This window comes from Triticum dicoccoides, chromosome 5B (genome assembly GCF_002162155.2).
Source record: "Triticum dicoccoides isolate Atlit2015 ecotype Zavitan chromosome 5B, WEW_v2.0, whole genome shotgun sequence".
Lineage (NCBI taxonomy): Eukaryota > Viridiplantae > Streptophyta > Magnoliopsida > Poales > Poaceae > Triticum > Triticum dicoccoides.
Genome location: NC_041389.1, coordinates 666,434,665 through 666,452,858, shown reverse-complemented (window position 1 = coordinate 666,452,858; position 18,194 = coordinate 666,434,665). Strand labels below are relative to the sequence as shown.

Below are 18,194 nucleotides of genomic sequence, written 5' to 3'. Positions count from 1 at the left end.
GCCCGAAAATTCTGGAATAGATTCCTTACTAAAAAGAACCAAATAGTTGACTGTCCGGACGCCGAAGCCTTAGCAGCTTTCAAACACAACGTCCGAGACGAATGGCTCGCCAGACACCTCGGCCAAGAAAAGCCAAGAACAATGGCCGCATTAACAAGCCTCATGACCCGCTTTTGCGCGGCAGAGGATAGCTGGCTGGCAAGATGCAGTACCAGCGACCCAAGTACATCCGAAGTCAGGAATGGAAACGGGAAACCGCGACGCAACAAGGACCAGCGCCGGACCAAGGGAAACAGCCCGAAGAGCACGGCAGTCAACGCCGGATTCAAAAGCTCTCGGCAGAATCATAGAAAACTGCCCCTTAAGGATAATAGAGATGAGTTATCTAACTTAAACAAAATCTTGGACAAGATATGCCAAATCCATAGTACTCTCGGGAAGCCTGCAAACCATACCACAGAGATTGTTGGGTCTTCAAGCAGTCTGGCAAACTCAACGTCGAACGCAAGGGGCTCGACACACCAAACGAGGACGATGACGAACCCCACAAGCAGAGCACCGGAAAACAAAAGAATTTCCCACAAGAAGTCAAAATAGTTAACTCACTTCGCATGACAAACGGGAAAATAGAGCGGCGCCCATAGAGGTACGCGCCATACGGCCTATCCCAGAGGAGTCCCGCCACTGGTTGTTAAACCCAATCACCTTCGACCATCAGAATTACTCTAAAAGTATCCGGAATGCAGGATGGACTGCCTTGATATTAGATCTGATAATTGACGGACTCCAATTTACACAAGTCCTAATGGACGGCGGCAGTGATCTAAACCTGCTATACCAGGACACAATCCGCAAAATGGGATACACCCAACCAAACTTCGCCATAGCAACACTTCCTTTCAAGGGGTAATGCCAGGCCCATATGCCCATTGTACGGGCTCTCTACTGCTAGAAGTTGTGTTTGGCTCACCCGACAACTTCCATCGTGAAAAGTTAACCTTCCACCTCGCCCCATTTACAAGTAGCTACCAAGCACTACTGGGACGCGAAGCTTTCGCCCGCTTTAACGCAATACCGCATTATGCATCCCTTACACTTAAAATGCCCGGTCCGCGAGGCATCATCTCCTTAAAGGGAAATATCGAGTGTTCCTCGAGCGCGGAAGATTGTGTGACTGCCTTGACAGCCACACACTAAACCAGCTTCACTAATCAAAGCACCTAAACAGGTCGTTCAGATCCCGGACACGGTTAGACGAGTCTGACGTAAACATACAATGGCTTACTAGCCGCATACCCCCGCGCATGTACAACAAGAGACAATAAAGCTCAATCTCATTCATTTTTTGAATCGTACTTTGTTTATTTAATATAACGTACATTTTCGCACGATCTTTTTCAACTAAGTTCCTCTCTTTTATAGATGAACACCGTGCTACACCCGTCCAGGATACGGCACAACGGAGACACAGGCGCAGACGTGCAGTAGGGACCCGTTGCAAGGATTCTTTTCAGATTAAGACCCTGCGTAAACCTTTTTTACTGTCTCTTGTTGATATACATCCCCCGGTTTTTTGCTATCACCGAGGAGGAGGCTGGCGTTTTGGCATGGGCCACGTCAGAATTTCGCACGTACCTGGACACCAGGGGCTTATTACAAAGGGCGTTGTTCGGCCCGTTTTCATAAAGACTGAATACCTTAGGGAGTGTTCGGCGTCTCGAGTTAGGCCTTATATGCATCAGCTCCGAATCATGTCTTTGGTCAAATGTTGGGTTTGCCCGGCTCCTGTGTTTTGCTGCCTTACGTTCCGCTCTATCGGCTAAGGCGGCACCAGGAGAACTACTGCGATTGTGCCCCGGTTCGGTCAGGCGAGCACCTCAGTAGAGAAAGCCGAAAACTGACTGTCATGATATAGCGTGAGACTGGTCAACCACTCGATGATCCGCCGGAATCTATAGGATTCCTTCGCATTGATGAAGGACTGTTTCCCGATCAGGCACATACGCGCCCCGAATTCGGGTGAGCGCGGTGCCCCTAGGGGCTATATCGTAGCCCCACTGTCAAACTCCTATGGCTAAGTGAAAGTGATAAAGCATTATAGTCCGGTTGCCTAGTTTGCTGCGCTACCACCTCCTTTAAAGGACCAAGATGTTGTATCAAGTGTGAAAATGCGCCTTTTGCAAACACCCCTGCATTATATGCATGGGGGCTGAAGCCGAAGACTGCCATCTTTCAGGTTATATATACATATACATTAGCGGCCGCACAGGAGGTATTTTAATTCTTGAAAGGCACAAGTATAAAAAGCCCTTATATTCCATCGATACATTGTTTCACAATAAAACATGTTATTCGAACATAATATCCTTCAAGCACTGCGTCTCTATTAAACGAGCGCCCTGCAGAACTTCCTGAAAATAATGCTCGACAGGTACTCGGCTTCCGTCCGAATCTTGGGATGCAACATCGGTGGCCTTCATCTCCGCCCAGTATTTCTTGACACGGGTAAGAGCCATCCGCGCACCCTCTATGCATGCCGACCTCCTCATTGCGTTGATATGCGGCACCGCACCAAGGAACTGTTGCACCAAGCCAAAATAACTCTTTGGCTCGGGCCTTTTCGGCCACAAAAGACTCACAACATCCTTCATGGCAAGTCCGGATAACCTATTCAGCTCCGCCCATTCGGCCAAGCGATCGGTTAATGGAAGTGGACGCTCTGGATTATGGAATTGCGACCAAAAAACCTTTTCCATTTCGTGATCCTTTTGATCTCGGAAGTGTTCGGCCGCGTCCGCAGCACTTGCCGCCTGCTCCAGATAAGCATCCTCCACACTCCATAGCCGGTCCAACTGAGCATATTTAGGATCCACGAATTTCCTCCGCGGCAGAAAGGGCTTTCCAGCCACGATATCTCCGGCCTGACGCAGCTCCTCCTTCATAGCTCTCATCTTAGAGCGAGCATCCTTGGCGTCGGTAGTGGCCTTCTTCAGGTCCTCTTGCAACACTCGATCTTATTTTTCAAGAAGCTTGCAGCGATCGGCAGCATTTTATAACTTCACGGCCATTTCCTTCTTGCTTTGGCAGTGAGCAGCCTAGCTCTTCGGCCGCCTTTAAGGCAGCCGCATCACTCTTTCTGGCCTGCTCCTTGGCTCGGGCGAGCTCCGCCCGAAGGTTCTCCATGGCAGCGGCACCATCTGCATCAAGCATACATGTTGTAAGGCACGGGCATCAAGCTCCCTTACTAGGTGTCCGCGGAGAAATTGCATACCTTGTGACTCGTCAAGTCGCTTATTAACAAGCGCGATGTCGGCATCCGCCACGTCAAGTTGTCGTGTCAGTTCGGCAAAATCATCAGTCCGGCTAGCCACCGGACCCTTCGCCACCTACATAGATAGGGCGACATATTATACCTGGGATTATGATCCTTGGTGCGTTGTCATTTTTGACAGCACACCGAGCCTCAGGGGCTACTATCTACACAGGGCGCATGTTATATGCGGAACTGTCAGAAGGTACATCATTTTGCGTACCTCAAAGCCTATCAGTAAACTTCTGACGGTTTCATGCAATCCGCTCTCAGCGGATGAAATCCTTTTAATCACCGTACCCATTAACACACGCTGATCTTCTGAGATAGACGCTCGCCCGAGCAGATCCTTCAGCTCCTCCGACCGTACATCAGGTGGTTTCAGACTCGTCTGATGGCCTTTTTCAAAGGCCGGACGTGGAGGGCTTTGAGTGGACATACGACTGCCTTCCGCCCCCCGCCCCCTCCCCCCCGGACTCGGAGAAACCCTCCGTGACGACACCTCAGGGTCGCCCGCCTCGCAAGACGGTACGGCGGGGGGAGGCGTTTCGCTCTCTATCATCTCCGGACGAAGATCCCCCGAAGATGAGCTCTGCTGAGAAGGGCTGAGATCCGAACTACAAGGTAAAATTTCGATTGTCTTCATTAGAACCAGGGCAGGGATATCCTTTATTTTAAAATAAACTCCCCTTTTTACTTACGGCTCGGTGGAGGGCTGATCCCCTTGAGGGCACAATGCGGCCGAGGCATCTCTCGGCGCAGGACCCTCTGACGAAGATTTCTTCCCCCACTTTGAGACCATGGTCTCCAGGTCTTCAGAGGTGGTCCTCTTCTTCCCTTGGATGGAGGAATTCTCGATCCCTCCTTTCCTGACAGCCTCCTTCGCGGAGGCGGTAGCTTCCTTGTTCCTCCCTTCACCTTCTTCCGAAGGCGCAACCTCCAGCATCCTGGTTAACACGGGATCCGGCGTGATCTCAAGGAGGGGGGCCGGACACCTGATTAACTTTGCTTTCGCTATCCACTCCTGTTCAAGGAACAACTCTTTTAAAGGGCAAGTTCGTGATAAATATGAGATAGCGTGTCCGGGTACAGGGCTACTTACATGAGTATCCGGGCGATTGCAGCTCAGACCTGCGTCCTCGGTCAAGTCCGGACACATCGCTTGTGATTCGAAGAGAAGCTTGTACATCTCCATGGGCGTCGCGCCCATAAAATGTTGGAGAGCTCGTGGTCCCTCCGGGTTAAATTCCCACAGGCGGAGGGGGCGACGTTTGCAGGGCAGGATGCGACGAATCAGCATGACCAGCGCTACTACGACCAGAGTGATTTCTCTCTCTAGGAGGTCTTGAATGCGGCCCTCCAACAGGGGCACGTCCTTGGACGGCCCCCAGTCAAGTCCTTTGTTGACCCATGACGCCAGCCGCGGTGGAGGACCCGAGCGAAAGGCAGGTGGCGCCACCCATTTGGTGCCCCTGGGAACTGTGATGTAAAACCACTATTGTTGCCATAGGCTGAGCTCCTCTTGAAAAGAGCCCTCGGACCATAGAGCATCAGCATTCTTGCTTATAACAGCCCCTCCGCATTTTGCCTGCTGCCCCTTGATCATCTTCGGCTCCACCTTGAAGGTCTTGAGCCACAATCCGAAGTGAGGGGTAATGCGGAGGAAGGCTTCGCATACGACAATGAACGATGAGATGTGGAGGATGGACTCCGGATCCAAGTCATGAAATTCCAACCCATAATAAAACATGAGCCCCCTCACGAAGGGGTCCGTCGGGAAGCCTAGCCCCCGAAGAAAGTGAGACGCGAACACCACGCTTTCGCCAGGCTTGGGAGTGGGAATAACCTGCCCTTGGGCAGGCAGCCTATGCGAAATTTCGCCGGTTAGATACCTGGCATCTCTTAGCTTTAGCACGTCTTCTTCCGTAACGGAGGAAGGCATCCACCGGCCTTGCAGGTCGGAGCCGGACATGATCGAAGGTCCGAAGCGCCTGAATCTGGAGCTTTGGGTGTTAGAACTCGAGGCAAGGGGCGGATTCGATTGAGATTGAAAGAAAGCAGTGGAGCCTTGGTCTCTTTATAAAGAGGTTGAATACCAAGAGCCTTCCCCGTGACCGTTCGGGACTCGCCTTCGATAGAGGAGACGTGCCAACGGGCACGATTGGGTTACCCACGCCCGTATTGATGAGAATCCCGGAATAAGGGGACACGATCTCTGCTTCGACAAGACGTGCCAAGGAAACCGCCTCACTAAACGCGCTGAGGTGGGACAGTAAAAACGATTCTAATGAAGGCTTGGCCGCGGTGTGATGTCACGCCACGGAATACGTCAGCAGATTGAGTTGGTGTAAATATTATTCTCTCTACCGTGGTATGTGGAACTTATTTTGCAGAGCCGAACACTATCCTTGTGTTCAAAATCTTCTATAAAGTATTCGGAGGAGGAACCCGCCTTGCAATGCCGAAGACAATATGCGCGCCGGACTCATTGTCATTGAAGCCTGGTTCAGGGGCTACTGAGGGAGTCCTGGATTAGGGGGTGTCCGGATAGCCGAACTATCACCTTTGGCCGGACTCCTGGACTATGAAGATACAAGATTGAAGACTTCGTCCCGTGTCCGGATGGGACTTTCCTTGGCGTGGAAGGCAAGCTTGGCGATACGGATATGTAGATCTCCTGCCATTGTAACCGACTCTGTGTAACCCTAACCCTCTTCGGTGCCTATATAAACCGGAGGGTTTTAGTCCGTAGGACGAACAACAATCATACCATAGGCTAGCTTCTAGGGTTTAGCCTCTCTGATTTCGTGGTAGATCTACTCTTGTACTACCCATATCATCAATATTAATCAAGCAGGAGTAGGGTTTTACCTCCATCGAGAGGGCCCGAACCTGGGTAAAAACATCGTGTCTCTTGTCTCCTGTTACCATCCGCCTAGACGCATAGTTCGGGAGCCCTTACCCGAGATCCGCCGGTTTTGACGCGTGCGGGAGCTAAGAGGAATGGAAGACAGGTGGGAGGCACAAGACAAAGGTTTTTCATTCTTTTACTTGTCCAGATTTGACGCGCGCGGGAGCTAAGAGGAATGGAAGACACACAAACTTGAAGTGTTGATCAAATCATTTATCCTGTTTTGAGAGATATTACCGTTCTCGAGATATTTATGTCTGGCCAGTTTATTTAGATTAAGCTATCATGTTATCTGGTGTCCTGATCATTTTGTTTCGGAGACATTTGAGGAATTTTTGCCCAAAATAATGTCCTTGACTCCTTGTACCGTCAAAGCCATGCCTTGTAAATTACTTTTGATCAAGAAGCTCTGTTTCTATATATCAAATTATGTAAGCTACTGTGTATGTTTGGCATATGCCTGACAATCTATTTTGATGGAAAATGCGAGGAGATGTCACCAAAAAGTTCTCGACTTCCATTTACATACTGTCTCCAAAACAACATTGTTTGAATCAAACAAACACTAAGCTAGGCCCTGAAATCATTGCAGCTTATTCGCCGCTTCTGTACTGTTTTGTCTAAGTTTGAAAGGCATGGATCAATGGAACAAGTTCTTCATGCTGCTTAAACACTGAAAAGAAGCTATTGTTACACTGACCCTGTTAGAGCCCAGCATGCACAGGGAGATGATGCTTACATGATATTTGTGTTAGGATTTAATTAATCCTGTTAATCCTACTTTTCCTAAAGGAGACGGTTGCCTCGTGTCTCTTCGGAGACACCCCTTCGGGGGTTATATATATGTGTAACCCATCATCAATGAGGAGGATTCACTTTTACATCTGTTCCAAGGCTCTCTCAATTGTCTCTTGTTGCCCTCCTAACAATTTGTAGGTAATATTTACAGGCATATGTGAGCACAAACTTTTCATTTGTGCAAAAGGTAGCACATCATAAACCTTGTGTAAAACTGAGGAGCTAATTTCATCTAGGCACAAACTATCACCTTAATTAATAGTAGCATTCTCTGACATTGGGTGGAAACCCCGCCACTACGTACCACACGTCTAAAATTGTACTAAATGACACTAGAATCTCCTTTGTTGAGAGGGAAGAATTATGGCAACTTTATTGATTCTCAAAAATAGTTACATCATGTAACAAACAGCAAAGTCTGGGGGATCTCCTGTCCAGATACAAGTCTAGGATCCCTCGACATTGTCAGCTAACAAATGGGCTACAATATTACTCCCTAGGGAAGACTACACTCTTCATAGATCGTCGAAGCTTCTGTGGCCGAAAAGCATCCATCGTGCAGATGCAGACTGAAACTCTGAATTGATGATAAGCTTTGTACGTACTCCTCGTAGTTGGCCATCCATCCGGCTCTAACTCTCGGCCATGGCGGGCATGCTCCTGACGTCGTGCATGGCGACGCGCACGGTTCGGGAGGGATCCTCGCGGGGGAAGTTGCCGTTGTAGATCACGTCGAGGAAGCCATCGTCGTCCGCTGCGGCGGAGACGACGCGGGCGGCGAGCCAGAGCACGAGGCAGTGCCCCGTTGGCAGGACCCCGGCGCGCGTGCGCACCTTCACAGTCATGCCCTTCTTCACCCGGATCGACGGAGAGCGCGGCAGGGCCGCTGCGGATGGCATCTTCGCGGATAGCTCCAAGGATCGGGATGGTGGTGGCGGGGCAGCGGATTTCCTGGGAACTCCGGCGGAAACTTTCATCTTGGACGCGGCCGGGATGAGCGCGGATCGGCGCGGCGGGGCGGTGCACCTCTTGGCAGCCTGTCCCGGCGGCACACAGGCGGCGATCTCCTTGGCCACGGCTGCAATCTGCTTCTTGCTGGCCACTGCCGCTGGCGCGTGCTGCAGGATCGACGCAGGCGAGGTCGCGACTCCGGCTCGCGGGCGCGGCATCGGCATGGTCATGGACGACGGCTTCGTGGTCGCCGGTCCGGCTGGCTCGTCCGCGGACGGCTTCTTCTGGATCGACGCGGCAGCAGACGACTTGTTGGCGATCCCTCCACTGGGCGCGGCGGCGAGCTTCCTGCGCCGGTGGAGCTCGCGGCGGATCGCGCAGCGCTCCGAGGAAGAGCGCTTCGCCATGAGAGCTGGCATGGCTTGGTCTTTGCCTCTTTGGTGGTGGGTGGTTGCGGAGGAGGAGTTGATCGGCGAGGAGGAGATTACGATGAGAAGATGGGAGGCGCTATGCTATATATCAAGCCAGCATGAGGCGGTGGCGGGCCGCGGGAGGGAGGCAGAGCGAGCTCGCCTCGGCGTCGGAGTGGGAAGGAAAGGAAGCTTAGGAACTAAGCTGCAGGGTGACACAAACCGAACTGGCGGGGAAGACTCATTAATTATGAAATTTGGGTCCGACTGTATGTTAGATTTCGCTCATTCGCCGGATTAGCTGTGCTGCATGTAAATTTGGATCCGCCATAGTTACATCAAGTCTGCCGTCACATTTCGCTCATCCACATCCACATCCACATCACCCAAATGCTTCCCGCAAAAACAAAAAAAATATGCGTAGACGAAAAAAAACCAAAAAAATACGGTGGGAAATAGTAAAAACATATAAGACCAAAGCGATGTGTAAACAGAAAAAAAAAACTCAAATTGACCAAATATGTGGTCGACAAACTACAACGGTAATCTCATCCACACCAACCATCTCATGAAACCACAAGGATGACGATGTTCTTCGATAACAACGCCTTCAGGAATGGAGCGGCACTCAAACGTCGCCGTAGCCGGATCCAGCCCGATTCAAGGTTTTCAATCAATGCTTTCAACAAGTTAACGATGCAAAAACAACGCCATTGTCAGGTATACCAGGTCAGCAAAGACCTAAGCTTTCAACCCGGAGCTCGAGACCGGGTGCTCGAGTAGCACCACATCAAAGTTAGTTGAATATTGTCGCCACTCGCCATCACTTTTTCACTATCCCAACAGCTACATGCGATTTTAGACCGCCACCGCTGCACAACTATACCCTCGGCGTCAAGCCATTGTTCGTAGATTGCATCTCATCGCCGAAAACAACCATTGGATCTGAATGGAGGAACCCTTACAAAGACCTTAAGATGGCCAGCGCAATCCAAAGTGAGGCCGCCGCCACAAGCCGAAGTGGTCACCACAAGGACCAACACCAACGGCATAGCACACCACCGGTGTCTGCCACCTTGCCAAAAAAAGCTTTGCCCATGCCCATCGACCCATGGGCTGACATGGCCGGATCTAGAGCACGAAAGGCAGATCACCATCGCCGATGCGCGTCCGCACAGCCACTGCTAGATCAGAAGCACACCAGTTGCCAGAACGACGCCAGCACCGCACCCGCTATGATACCATGCCTCACGCAAATGCCTCACAGCCACGCCTCCGCCGAAAGCCCATGGTCGCACTGCTGTCAGAGGAAGGATGAAGGCCCCACCGACGCCATCCTTGGGAGCCTCGAGGGCTTGGCCTCCGGTTCTCTCTAGCAGCAGCGAGGGGAGGATGGGAAGGCTGGCGGCGGCGATTAGCCTGGTCGCCCCCCGCATGAGCGACATGGGGGCTCCAGATTTTTTAAATCAGTCCTTGGTAAACTTATGGCATGCTTGACCCATGTCGTGTGAGTGTTGCTTCAGGTTTTTTCACTACTATCTGAGACAGTGAACTAGAGGATAGTGCACAAATGCACATATAAACTACACATCTTCTAGCATTTCAAAAAAGAAAACTACTCCCTCCGTTCCAAAATAGATGACCCAAATTTGTACTACCTTTGTACTAAATTTAGTACGAAATTGAGTCATATATTTTGGAACGGGAGTACATATCTTCTAAATATTGCCATGTTTGTATGTGCACATCTTCCGAGACAAGCTTCGTTTTGTTTACTTCGTATCGATTGTACTTTAAGATGCCACGATTACATACCTCAACGCGGGCCATACATTAACTGTACAAGAGCGATGATCAATGACCCCAAATTTAACAGTTTGGTCAAAATTGCAAGGTAGACAAAAAGAATAGAGCCTATATTTCACGCTCTGATCATCCCAACTCCTCTATACTCGTCCAACGTGCAGCTCCAGCGATCATCATATCGATGATCCAAATCGCGATGAGAAAAGGAACCACACGGCCCACAACGGAGATATGACGACGAGATACGCCTGCAGGTTGATCAAGGACTCTTGTGACGGTCCACAATAAAACTGATAACACCAACCAGAGTGGATGAAAAATACTACTACTACTACTACTACTACTACTACTCACCAAGCAGAATGTGACCGGCTCACTTGCTATACCTCTGCTGTATATGTTGGATCTCATTGCATCTTGGAGATACACTTGGACCTACAAATGTAATGGTAAATATATAACGAGTGAGTGTTTCCATATCATATTGTAGCAAGTCAAGTGCACAACACGAATGTCTAGCTCGTAACCTACATACAGTTCTAGAACTACAACCGATGAACTGGAGGCAAAACATATTCCAGATGTATTCCTTTCAAAGTCGATAGTAGACAAACTAAATTACCACTGTAAGTACAATTTCTACACAATGACGAGGCCACCATTCATAACACTAAAATCATGTTAGTATCTACATTTTCAGGTGGGAATGCTTGATACTTCCCCAGGTTATGATGTTCTGTCCCTGAAAGAAGAAGTCATGCCCTATATTATCAAAAGAACAATTACAATCCCCTTTGCGTTTGCCAAATATATTTCTTTTGGCTGGACATGCCGCCTCTCGCTGGAGATGAGATTCAGGCCAGCCTGAACCTGCTGATGGACGAATGCCTTGTCATCTTCCTGAACAGAAGGGATAAAAGCTCGCTGATGCCAACATGCAGGAGATCCTCATGTACTGGAAAGAAGAGCCGCTGAAATGGGCAGTGGTCGTCCTGTGGAAGCCGATGCATCACCGGAAGACACAACACAGAAAGAAAGGCCAAGCCCAGAGGCCACCAAGTAGGCCAACGAAGGAGGTTGAGATGGGCGGCGGCGGCCACTGCACACTATGTTTGCCAACTAAGACCCCCTTCACACCAACGCGGAAGAAGCGCAAGGAAAATATCGCCAGTGCAAGAACGGGAAACTGGTGCCATACAGAGGAATCGAAACCATGCAGTAGATCCAAAGAGGCCTGATTCACCACTACAAATCCAGCACCACCCTGGTGCCACTAGGAGAGGACGAAGAGGAGACCGGAGCAAGGGAAAGAAGGTGAGGGAGCAGTATCAGGGGGACACCAGATATGCCTCAGAGAAGTATGAAGATCTGAAGGGATCTCTTCCTATTCCTCCCTGGAACATGTCCGCTTCAACTCCATCTTCAGAGACCCAGAGAGGAGAGCAGGGAGGAGCCACTCCGGATCTCGGCACCGCTTTATTGGTTGCCTACCATGCCACCACTGTGGAAATAAGGAGGAGCAAGGCCACAAGCTTTATCTTCAGTCGTTTAAGTCCTTCCACAACTGATAATAAATAACCAGGGCATAAAGATAACAAACTATGAAACACGGCTATGATTTATGGTGAAATATCAATGCAGAACCATGCGAAACAGAAAGGATATTGTAGGTGGCTCAAGGTCTATAGAATGTGAACACAGTAGAGTAGCATAAGCTGGGCAGCTGAATGGTTCATTGCTGTTCTTTTATTGGTAGAGCACAGGCAACCAAAAGATGAAACCACTATTCTATTAGCAAAAATATGGTCATCCAAGATTTGAAATAAGAAATATAATTAGAACAGGCCGATAAAAGTTAGCTAAACATATAAAGGCAAATATATAGAACTCAGGTAAAGAAAAGCACAACCATACAGTGATCGCTTTTAAAGAGTAAAAAAATGGCACCTTATAGTGAATTTGTTGTGCTGATGAAATGGATATCTTGAATTGCTTATAAGGAAGAGAAATGCACGATCTTGAGATGGATCCACCCAAGAAGAAGGCATTAGGCACATCAACATCAGGAGAGCACTGGTACTGTATCGCTTTGTGGAACTTGGAAGCCTAGAAAAACATAAACATATTTCAAAAGCAATGGCACACAACTATTTTGGAAGAACTAGTTACTGGCCCTGCAGTACTATTAGAGTGGTAACAGCAAGTGTTATGTAACTACATGAGTTAAAAAAACAAACTTTACGAGTGCATACCCTGATGCTCAAGGTTATCCAACAATTTAATATGTTTTATCTTAGAGGTATGTTGTCTATCTTCGATGCACACAGGTGAGCACATGAATTTTGTACGTCATGCTTATTAATATTAACAAAGCACATGGATAAATATTCAGCGAGCACATATATAGTTTCACAAAGATGACAAATTAGTCAACTAGGCACCTTATGGTAGCATCTCTTCATTACTTGTATGAAACTCTTGCAGTGTTTGTAAGTATGAGAAACACAGGTCCTTGTGTGCGATACCCCCGCAAGAAACATGCCATGTAGATCAACATTCCTGACATACTGCACAATGAAACGTCAAAAAACAGCAGAGAGAAATTAGAATGGAAACAATGTCTTTTCTATATATCAGTACATATGATACATATTCTCAGTGCATCTTTTCTTCTTTGACCTATTCAATGCTATTTACAGCATATCATGAACTATTGGACGCAATTTGTGGATTTTGGGGCAGCAGCTCCGGAAGGCGGTGTAGGCAGGTCCACTGGAAGCTGGAGCAGCGGTCCTGACAATGTGTTGGGGAGTTTTGGACAGCACAATGGAGGTGGTGTGTTGTAGCAGCCATCTTGGCTAGAATGGATCAGGTCTCCGTCCCTCCCAAGGTGGACCTGACTTCTCTCTGGGGGTGGCGGTGCTGTTTTGGTTGTGGGGATCATTGGGCATTGTGCTCCTCCTCGAGCCTGTTGAGGCCTCAGTCACCATCGCTGTGGCCTGTGTGGGTCATGCTAGATCTGGCCTACTCGGTGAGTGTGTCTAGTCGTGCTGAGCGTGTGCAGTCGTCTCAGCAACGCGAGGGTGTTCTTAATCATGGTGCTTGCCAGTATCCCCGGTCTTCTGTTTGTTTACTCTGGTGGTCGCAAGGCTTGGTGTCCCTTGTGGCCCTGTACTCTAGTGTTCTGTTTGGTGGTGAATCCATCGTTTGTGCTCACCGCGTTTTTTGAAACACTTGACAACATTCAACAAAATACATGCATTCTTTTCACAATTTACTCTTCAAAGAAGATTGGTTCACACTTTAAAGTATCAAAACAAGTAACAAGATTCAAGAAAATATTGCAACAAAAGCATGAAATTCAGCAAAGTAAACATAGTATACTACTACAATACATATAGATTGGAGTTGAGCTCAGCAGCTGCTGAGCACAAATGGAGGCAATAGTGTGTGATAATAATACTATTTTATACAAACTGCAGAAGTACCTTCAGAAGTATGTCCTTTCCAGACCACTTGTAGGCACCCTCAGAGAACCTCCTTTTATGAACTTTCGAAGTCATCATCTGCATTCATTTCACTCAAGAATGAACAGTTTTACAAAACATGTATGGCAGGAGAAAAAACAAATCATGAATACCTTTGTTACCACAAATGCTTGTTCAAATTGCCTTATCTGGATCCATTGCTCTGTAATTATACTCTCGATCTGATTCAAAACATAACAAAAACAAAACATTGTCAAATTCACTTCCATGATTTATACAAGTCTAGACTCTAGTACCATACATAAAAAATGAGGTGATCGATCATGTGGATAAATGTATTCCATTACAATGTACTCCCTCCGTCCGGAAATACTTGTCGGAGAAATGGATGAAAATGAATGTATTTAGAACTAAATTGCGTCTAGATACATCCATTCCTCCGACAAGTATTTTCGGACGGAGGGAGTATATCAGTTCATCAAATAAGTCTGGAACTCATACTGTAGAAGGTAGATCAACCCAACCACACTTGTTTTTGCCCTTCTAGTAATAATCACGATCATCTAACTGACAAAGATCATTTTCACATTTCTCTCACTGCCTCTGAGCATAACTGCTCCAGGAGAATATGAGCTGTGGGAGTGGCGGTCATAGACTGCTGGTAACATTAGAAGGACAAACAGTGCATGCATTTTCCCGAAACAAATACAAAGCGACAGTGCTGATTATTGAAATGGTCAAGGAAGAGGCAACAGATTGTAGCGATGCAGGGTAGGAAGGGGCCATTGTTTGCATGCAAATTTTCCACGTAAATGCCCATTATAGTTTTCAATCTCCTATTTAACAATATGAAAAGGCACACAACATGGTCATCCAAAAACAAGTTCTGTAGTTATCCAAGTAGCTCTCTGTTCATTATAAGACATAGCATCTTCTTACAGCTACAAATTAACACTCCAGTTTGCTTAGAAAGCATTGCTCCAGAAAGTGGCAAAATATAAACTAAAAGTGGTCAACAAAAGAACATCAGTCAGGGCATACCTTTTTGACTTCTGAACTCAGGAACTCTACCCTTTTCTCAGCATCAATTGCCAGTGATTCTATGGTGTATGCAATGTTGTTTATCTTTCTGACCTCCTGCTGCAGGATTTGCGCCTGTAGAGCATACAAGCCATGAGCTGAATGAAGAATTTTCCCACATAAGTTCAGTGCAACTGCCTTCTTATATATTTTATTAGTATAAAACATTATGCTGAACATGTGTATATGATGTTGGTCAGCTTTTTAAAATGGAAGGCGGAACAGATGCACAAAGATTTACTGTAGCAACCTTCTCCCTGTGGGAACAGACACCTCTCCTAGTTCCCATCAATTTTTAAACCCGGGCCTTTGTAGAGAGAGCGAGAGAGGTACCTCATCCTCCATTATATATATGTTGCTTTCAGAGTAAGATTCTTCATTCCTTAAAAGCTGGTTGTCAGTTTCCATTGCCTCGGTGGGTTTGTTTCCCTCCTCCAAAGTGTAGGCTTTACTCCTCGAAGTTTTTGTGTTTTCCTCCAAAATAGATTCTGGAGATACAAATATATTTTGTAAAGATTCTGAGTTCTATACATTAATCAGTGAAACTGTACAAAGACTATTGGATCAATTAGTAGCAAAGAGCTTCAGGTGCAAATAAATTATCTTCTTTAGTACAACTTGGAGGCTCTCTCAAATATAAATTAGAAATTAAATAGTCAAAAGATGCATAATTTGTAAATCACTCACTGTAGAGTTATGATATGATATATCAACCTGCCAGGGGGTTTGACTCAGAGGGTCAATGACTAAAAACGAGGTTGATTTTTGTTTGCCCAACATAAATCATAATCAATTTAATTGTGAAATATTTAACAATCACAACTATAAGTTGAAAGTAAAAGAAGCATCTCTGCTTTGACCACAGGAATCGTTCAAGATTCATGAAAAAACCTACGTGCTGCAAGACTTCCCAGGAACTTGAACCTGAAGCGTGAATATACAGTTTGAATACCAATGGCAATCTACAACTAATTCAAAATCCCTCACACACAGAACCCTGACTTCTCAGTCAGATGCCAAATTTCCTTTTTCTGAATCTTGAATTCGTATTGCACATATACGACACCAGTATGGAACAATTCAGAATTTAGAAGTGCATCCGATCTTGCTTCCGGATTTGAAATCTAGATGAGATGGAGTCGTGTCTCTCAAAACCGTAACTAGTCTTAGAATGCTTCAGTTGGAAAATCACAAAACTGGGAGATTCACGAAATTCAGTGGTGTGACCATGTCAATGTCTTCTACTTTCTCAACTCAGGCTCTCACGTTGGCGTACAGCGACAATGTGTGCAAGAGACAGCACGTTTTAAACTGTCCTGCTATTCTGAAATGCCCCCAAATGGCCAAATAGCATTACTGACAGACAGCGAGGAGGCGACTCACCCAACCGCGCGAGCTTGAGCCTGAGCTCGCTGATCTCCGACCGGAGGGCTTCGGCGTCGGGGGCGGCGCTGGATCCCGCGTCGTGCATGGCGCATGTGACGGTGAGGAGCGCCGCGACGGTCAGCAGCGCCGCGGCGGAGCGGCGGGCCGGGGCGACGGGTGGGAAGGTGGGGAGGCGGAGGCTGAAGGCGAGTGAGAGGAGGCGGATGGGGAGGAGGAACGCCACGGTGACGAGGGGGGCTGCCCCGGCGGCGGCGGCGGCGGCCATAGCTAGGGTTTTACTCCGGCTTTGCGCTGTGCGCTCCGGTGTCTGCGGTGGCGGCTGGTTTGAGTCGTTTGACTTTCTATAGATTGCAAACATTGACTAGTGTGCTGCTTGCCAAGTAATAAAAGAAAAAAAATGTTTTTTAGAGTGCAAAAATGGAAACTTTTGATCCTCCCTTCGTTTCCAAATATAAAATATAAAAAAAATGCTGCATTCCAAAATAATCAAAAGCTCATAAAATATAAAAAAATTGCAAACATTGACTTGTGCCTGTCTTAGTGTCTTAAGTCAAACTGGTAAGTTTGACCCAATTTTTAGAATCTAATGAATCATTTTTCTTGTTTGTTTTCAGTTTGCTTGCCACATACACCATGTAGTGAAATCTAATGAAACCTTTGCTCCTTCTAGTACCTCAATTCATCAATCCGCCAAGGTTTAATCTCTACACTTTAAAGCCGGTCAACATTCATCCCCGACTTTCGAAACCGGACAACTCTTGACCTCGACACATCCGAAGCGGTTTCACCTATGGCATGACATAGTTTTTCATCAAAACTGGCACATGAGGTTCTAATTTGGATTTAAAATTTGTGGTTTTTTTTTTGCTTATTAGTTCTTCCTCCTCATTTGTCTCTCTTCTTCTTGACCCTAAGCATTTCGTCGAGCTGTTGGGGTGTGTGGTCTCCATCTCATTCCCAATGACCTGGCAACCTATGAGAGCTGCCATCCCCCGCGCCGACCTTCCTCTAAGCCTCGAACGATCCAATCGTCGACAACCTCCCCGTATCCTCCCGCGCCAGAATTCTTTAAATCTCATACTTCCCTCCACTGCAACTGATGCATTGTCCCTGGTTCTTAGTCGGTCCTATTCGAGGGCTCGTCAGCGCCACCGCTTCGGTCTCGGTGCTTCGCCCAAAATCGACTGACACGATTTGAAATATCAGGCAACGGAGGAGCTGCAAAATTGTTTTGTTTTACATGGTTAAGTCCCTATTTCGGTTTCTTTTGTACTTCAGAATGACCGTCTCCAGACCAATGATAACATATAAAAAAGTGAATTCCTGGTTTTAACCTCTATTTTGACATTTGTGACATTAATTACCCCATTTAGTAGCTTTTCATCCGAACTACCCCATTTAGAGAAGGTTTTGCCAAAAGCGATATGTGTGTTCCGGCTGTTGGGTACCCATGGCATGACATGTCCCAGTTTTCCTCCCGTCTCTTTTTCACCGTGCACGAACCAGCTAAGTGGGGAAAAAGTCCAAAATAAACCTTGAAGTCATAGACAAAAGCTGAATCAAACCCTCAACTTTAAATCCCGAAAATTGGCACTCTGAACTTGTAATCCCGGTCTATTTTAGACCCTATAACTGTTTGGAACACCGGAAACACTACAATCCCGACCGGGATAACCGGCTACTCTCACGGACAAGAATTTGGGCCGGCCCACTATAAGAATTCGTGAAGGTTAAAAAATGTTTGCACATTTCTAAAATTGTTCAGAAGTTAAAAAAATGTTCCTGTTATATGTTTTTAGCACGAATTTAATTCATTTTGTATTTTTTTAAAAATATTTGGAATTCAGAAATTCTGTTCACATTTTAAAAAACTGTTTGCGATTTCAAAAAAATCACATTTGTCAAAAAATGTTCAGAATTACAACAGTTTTTCACATGCTATTAATATTTTTAAGATTTTCAGAATTGTGTCGCATTTTTTCAATAATGTTTTTGGAATTTCATAAATTATTTTGTAAATAATGTTTTTATTTTTTTTATTGTTGGCTGCGCAC

The 18,194-nt window shown here is 46.9% G+C and overlaps 1 protein-coding gene across 1 annotated transcript; it reads right to left on the bottom strand.

Annotated features, from left to right (window-relative positions):
• Positions 1 to 10,132: 10,132 nt before the first annotated feature.
• On the bottom strand, positions 10,133 to 16,468 carry LOC119312465. The gene is made up of 9 exons (XM_037588188.1): positions 16,138 to 16,468; positions 15,088 to 15,242; positions 14,716 to 14,829; positions 13,827 to 13,895; positions 13,675 to 13,752; positions 12,628 to 12,753; positions 12,134 to 12,292; positions 10,541 to 10,621; positions 10,133 to 10,434 (listed from the first exon to the last, which is right to left on the bottom strand). The coding sequence occupies exons 1-9, from the start codon at positions 16,403 to 16,405 to the stop codon at positions 10,360 to 10,362; spliced, it is 1,125 nt and encodes a 374-aa protein (XP_037444085.1). The 5' UTR covers positions 16,406 to 16,468; the 3' UTR covers positions 10,133 to 10,359.
• Between the last annotated feature and the right edge of the window lie 1,726 nt (positions 16,469 to 18,194).

What these genes read in the sequence shown, in the direction of transcription:
- LOC119312465 (XM_037588188.1), bottom strand. Translation starts at nt 16,405, where the DNA reads ATGGCCGCCGCCGCCGCCGCCGGGGCAGCCCCCCTCGTCACCGTGGCG. An exon ending in AAGCATTTGTGGTAACAAAG is followed by an intron (nt 13,753 to 13,826) that starts GTATTCATGATT and finishes AAATGAATGCAG; the next exon opens with ATGATGACTTCGAAAGTTCA. An exon ending in TGAAGAGATGCTACCATAAG is followed by an intron (nt 12,293 to 12,627) that starts GTGCCTAGTTGA and finishes ATGTTTTTCTAG; the next exon opens with GCTTCCAAGTTCCACAAAGC.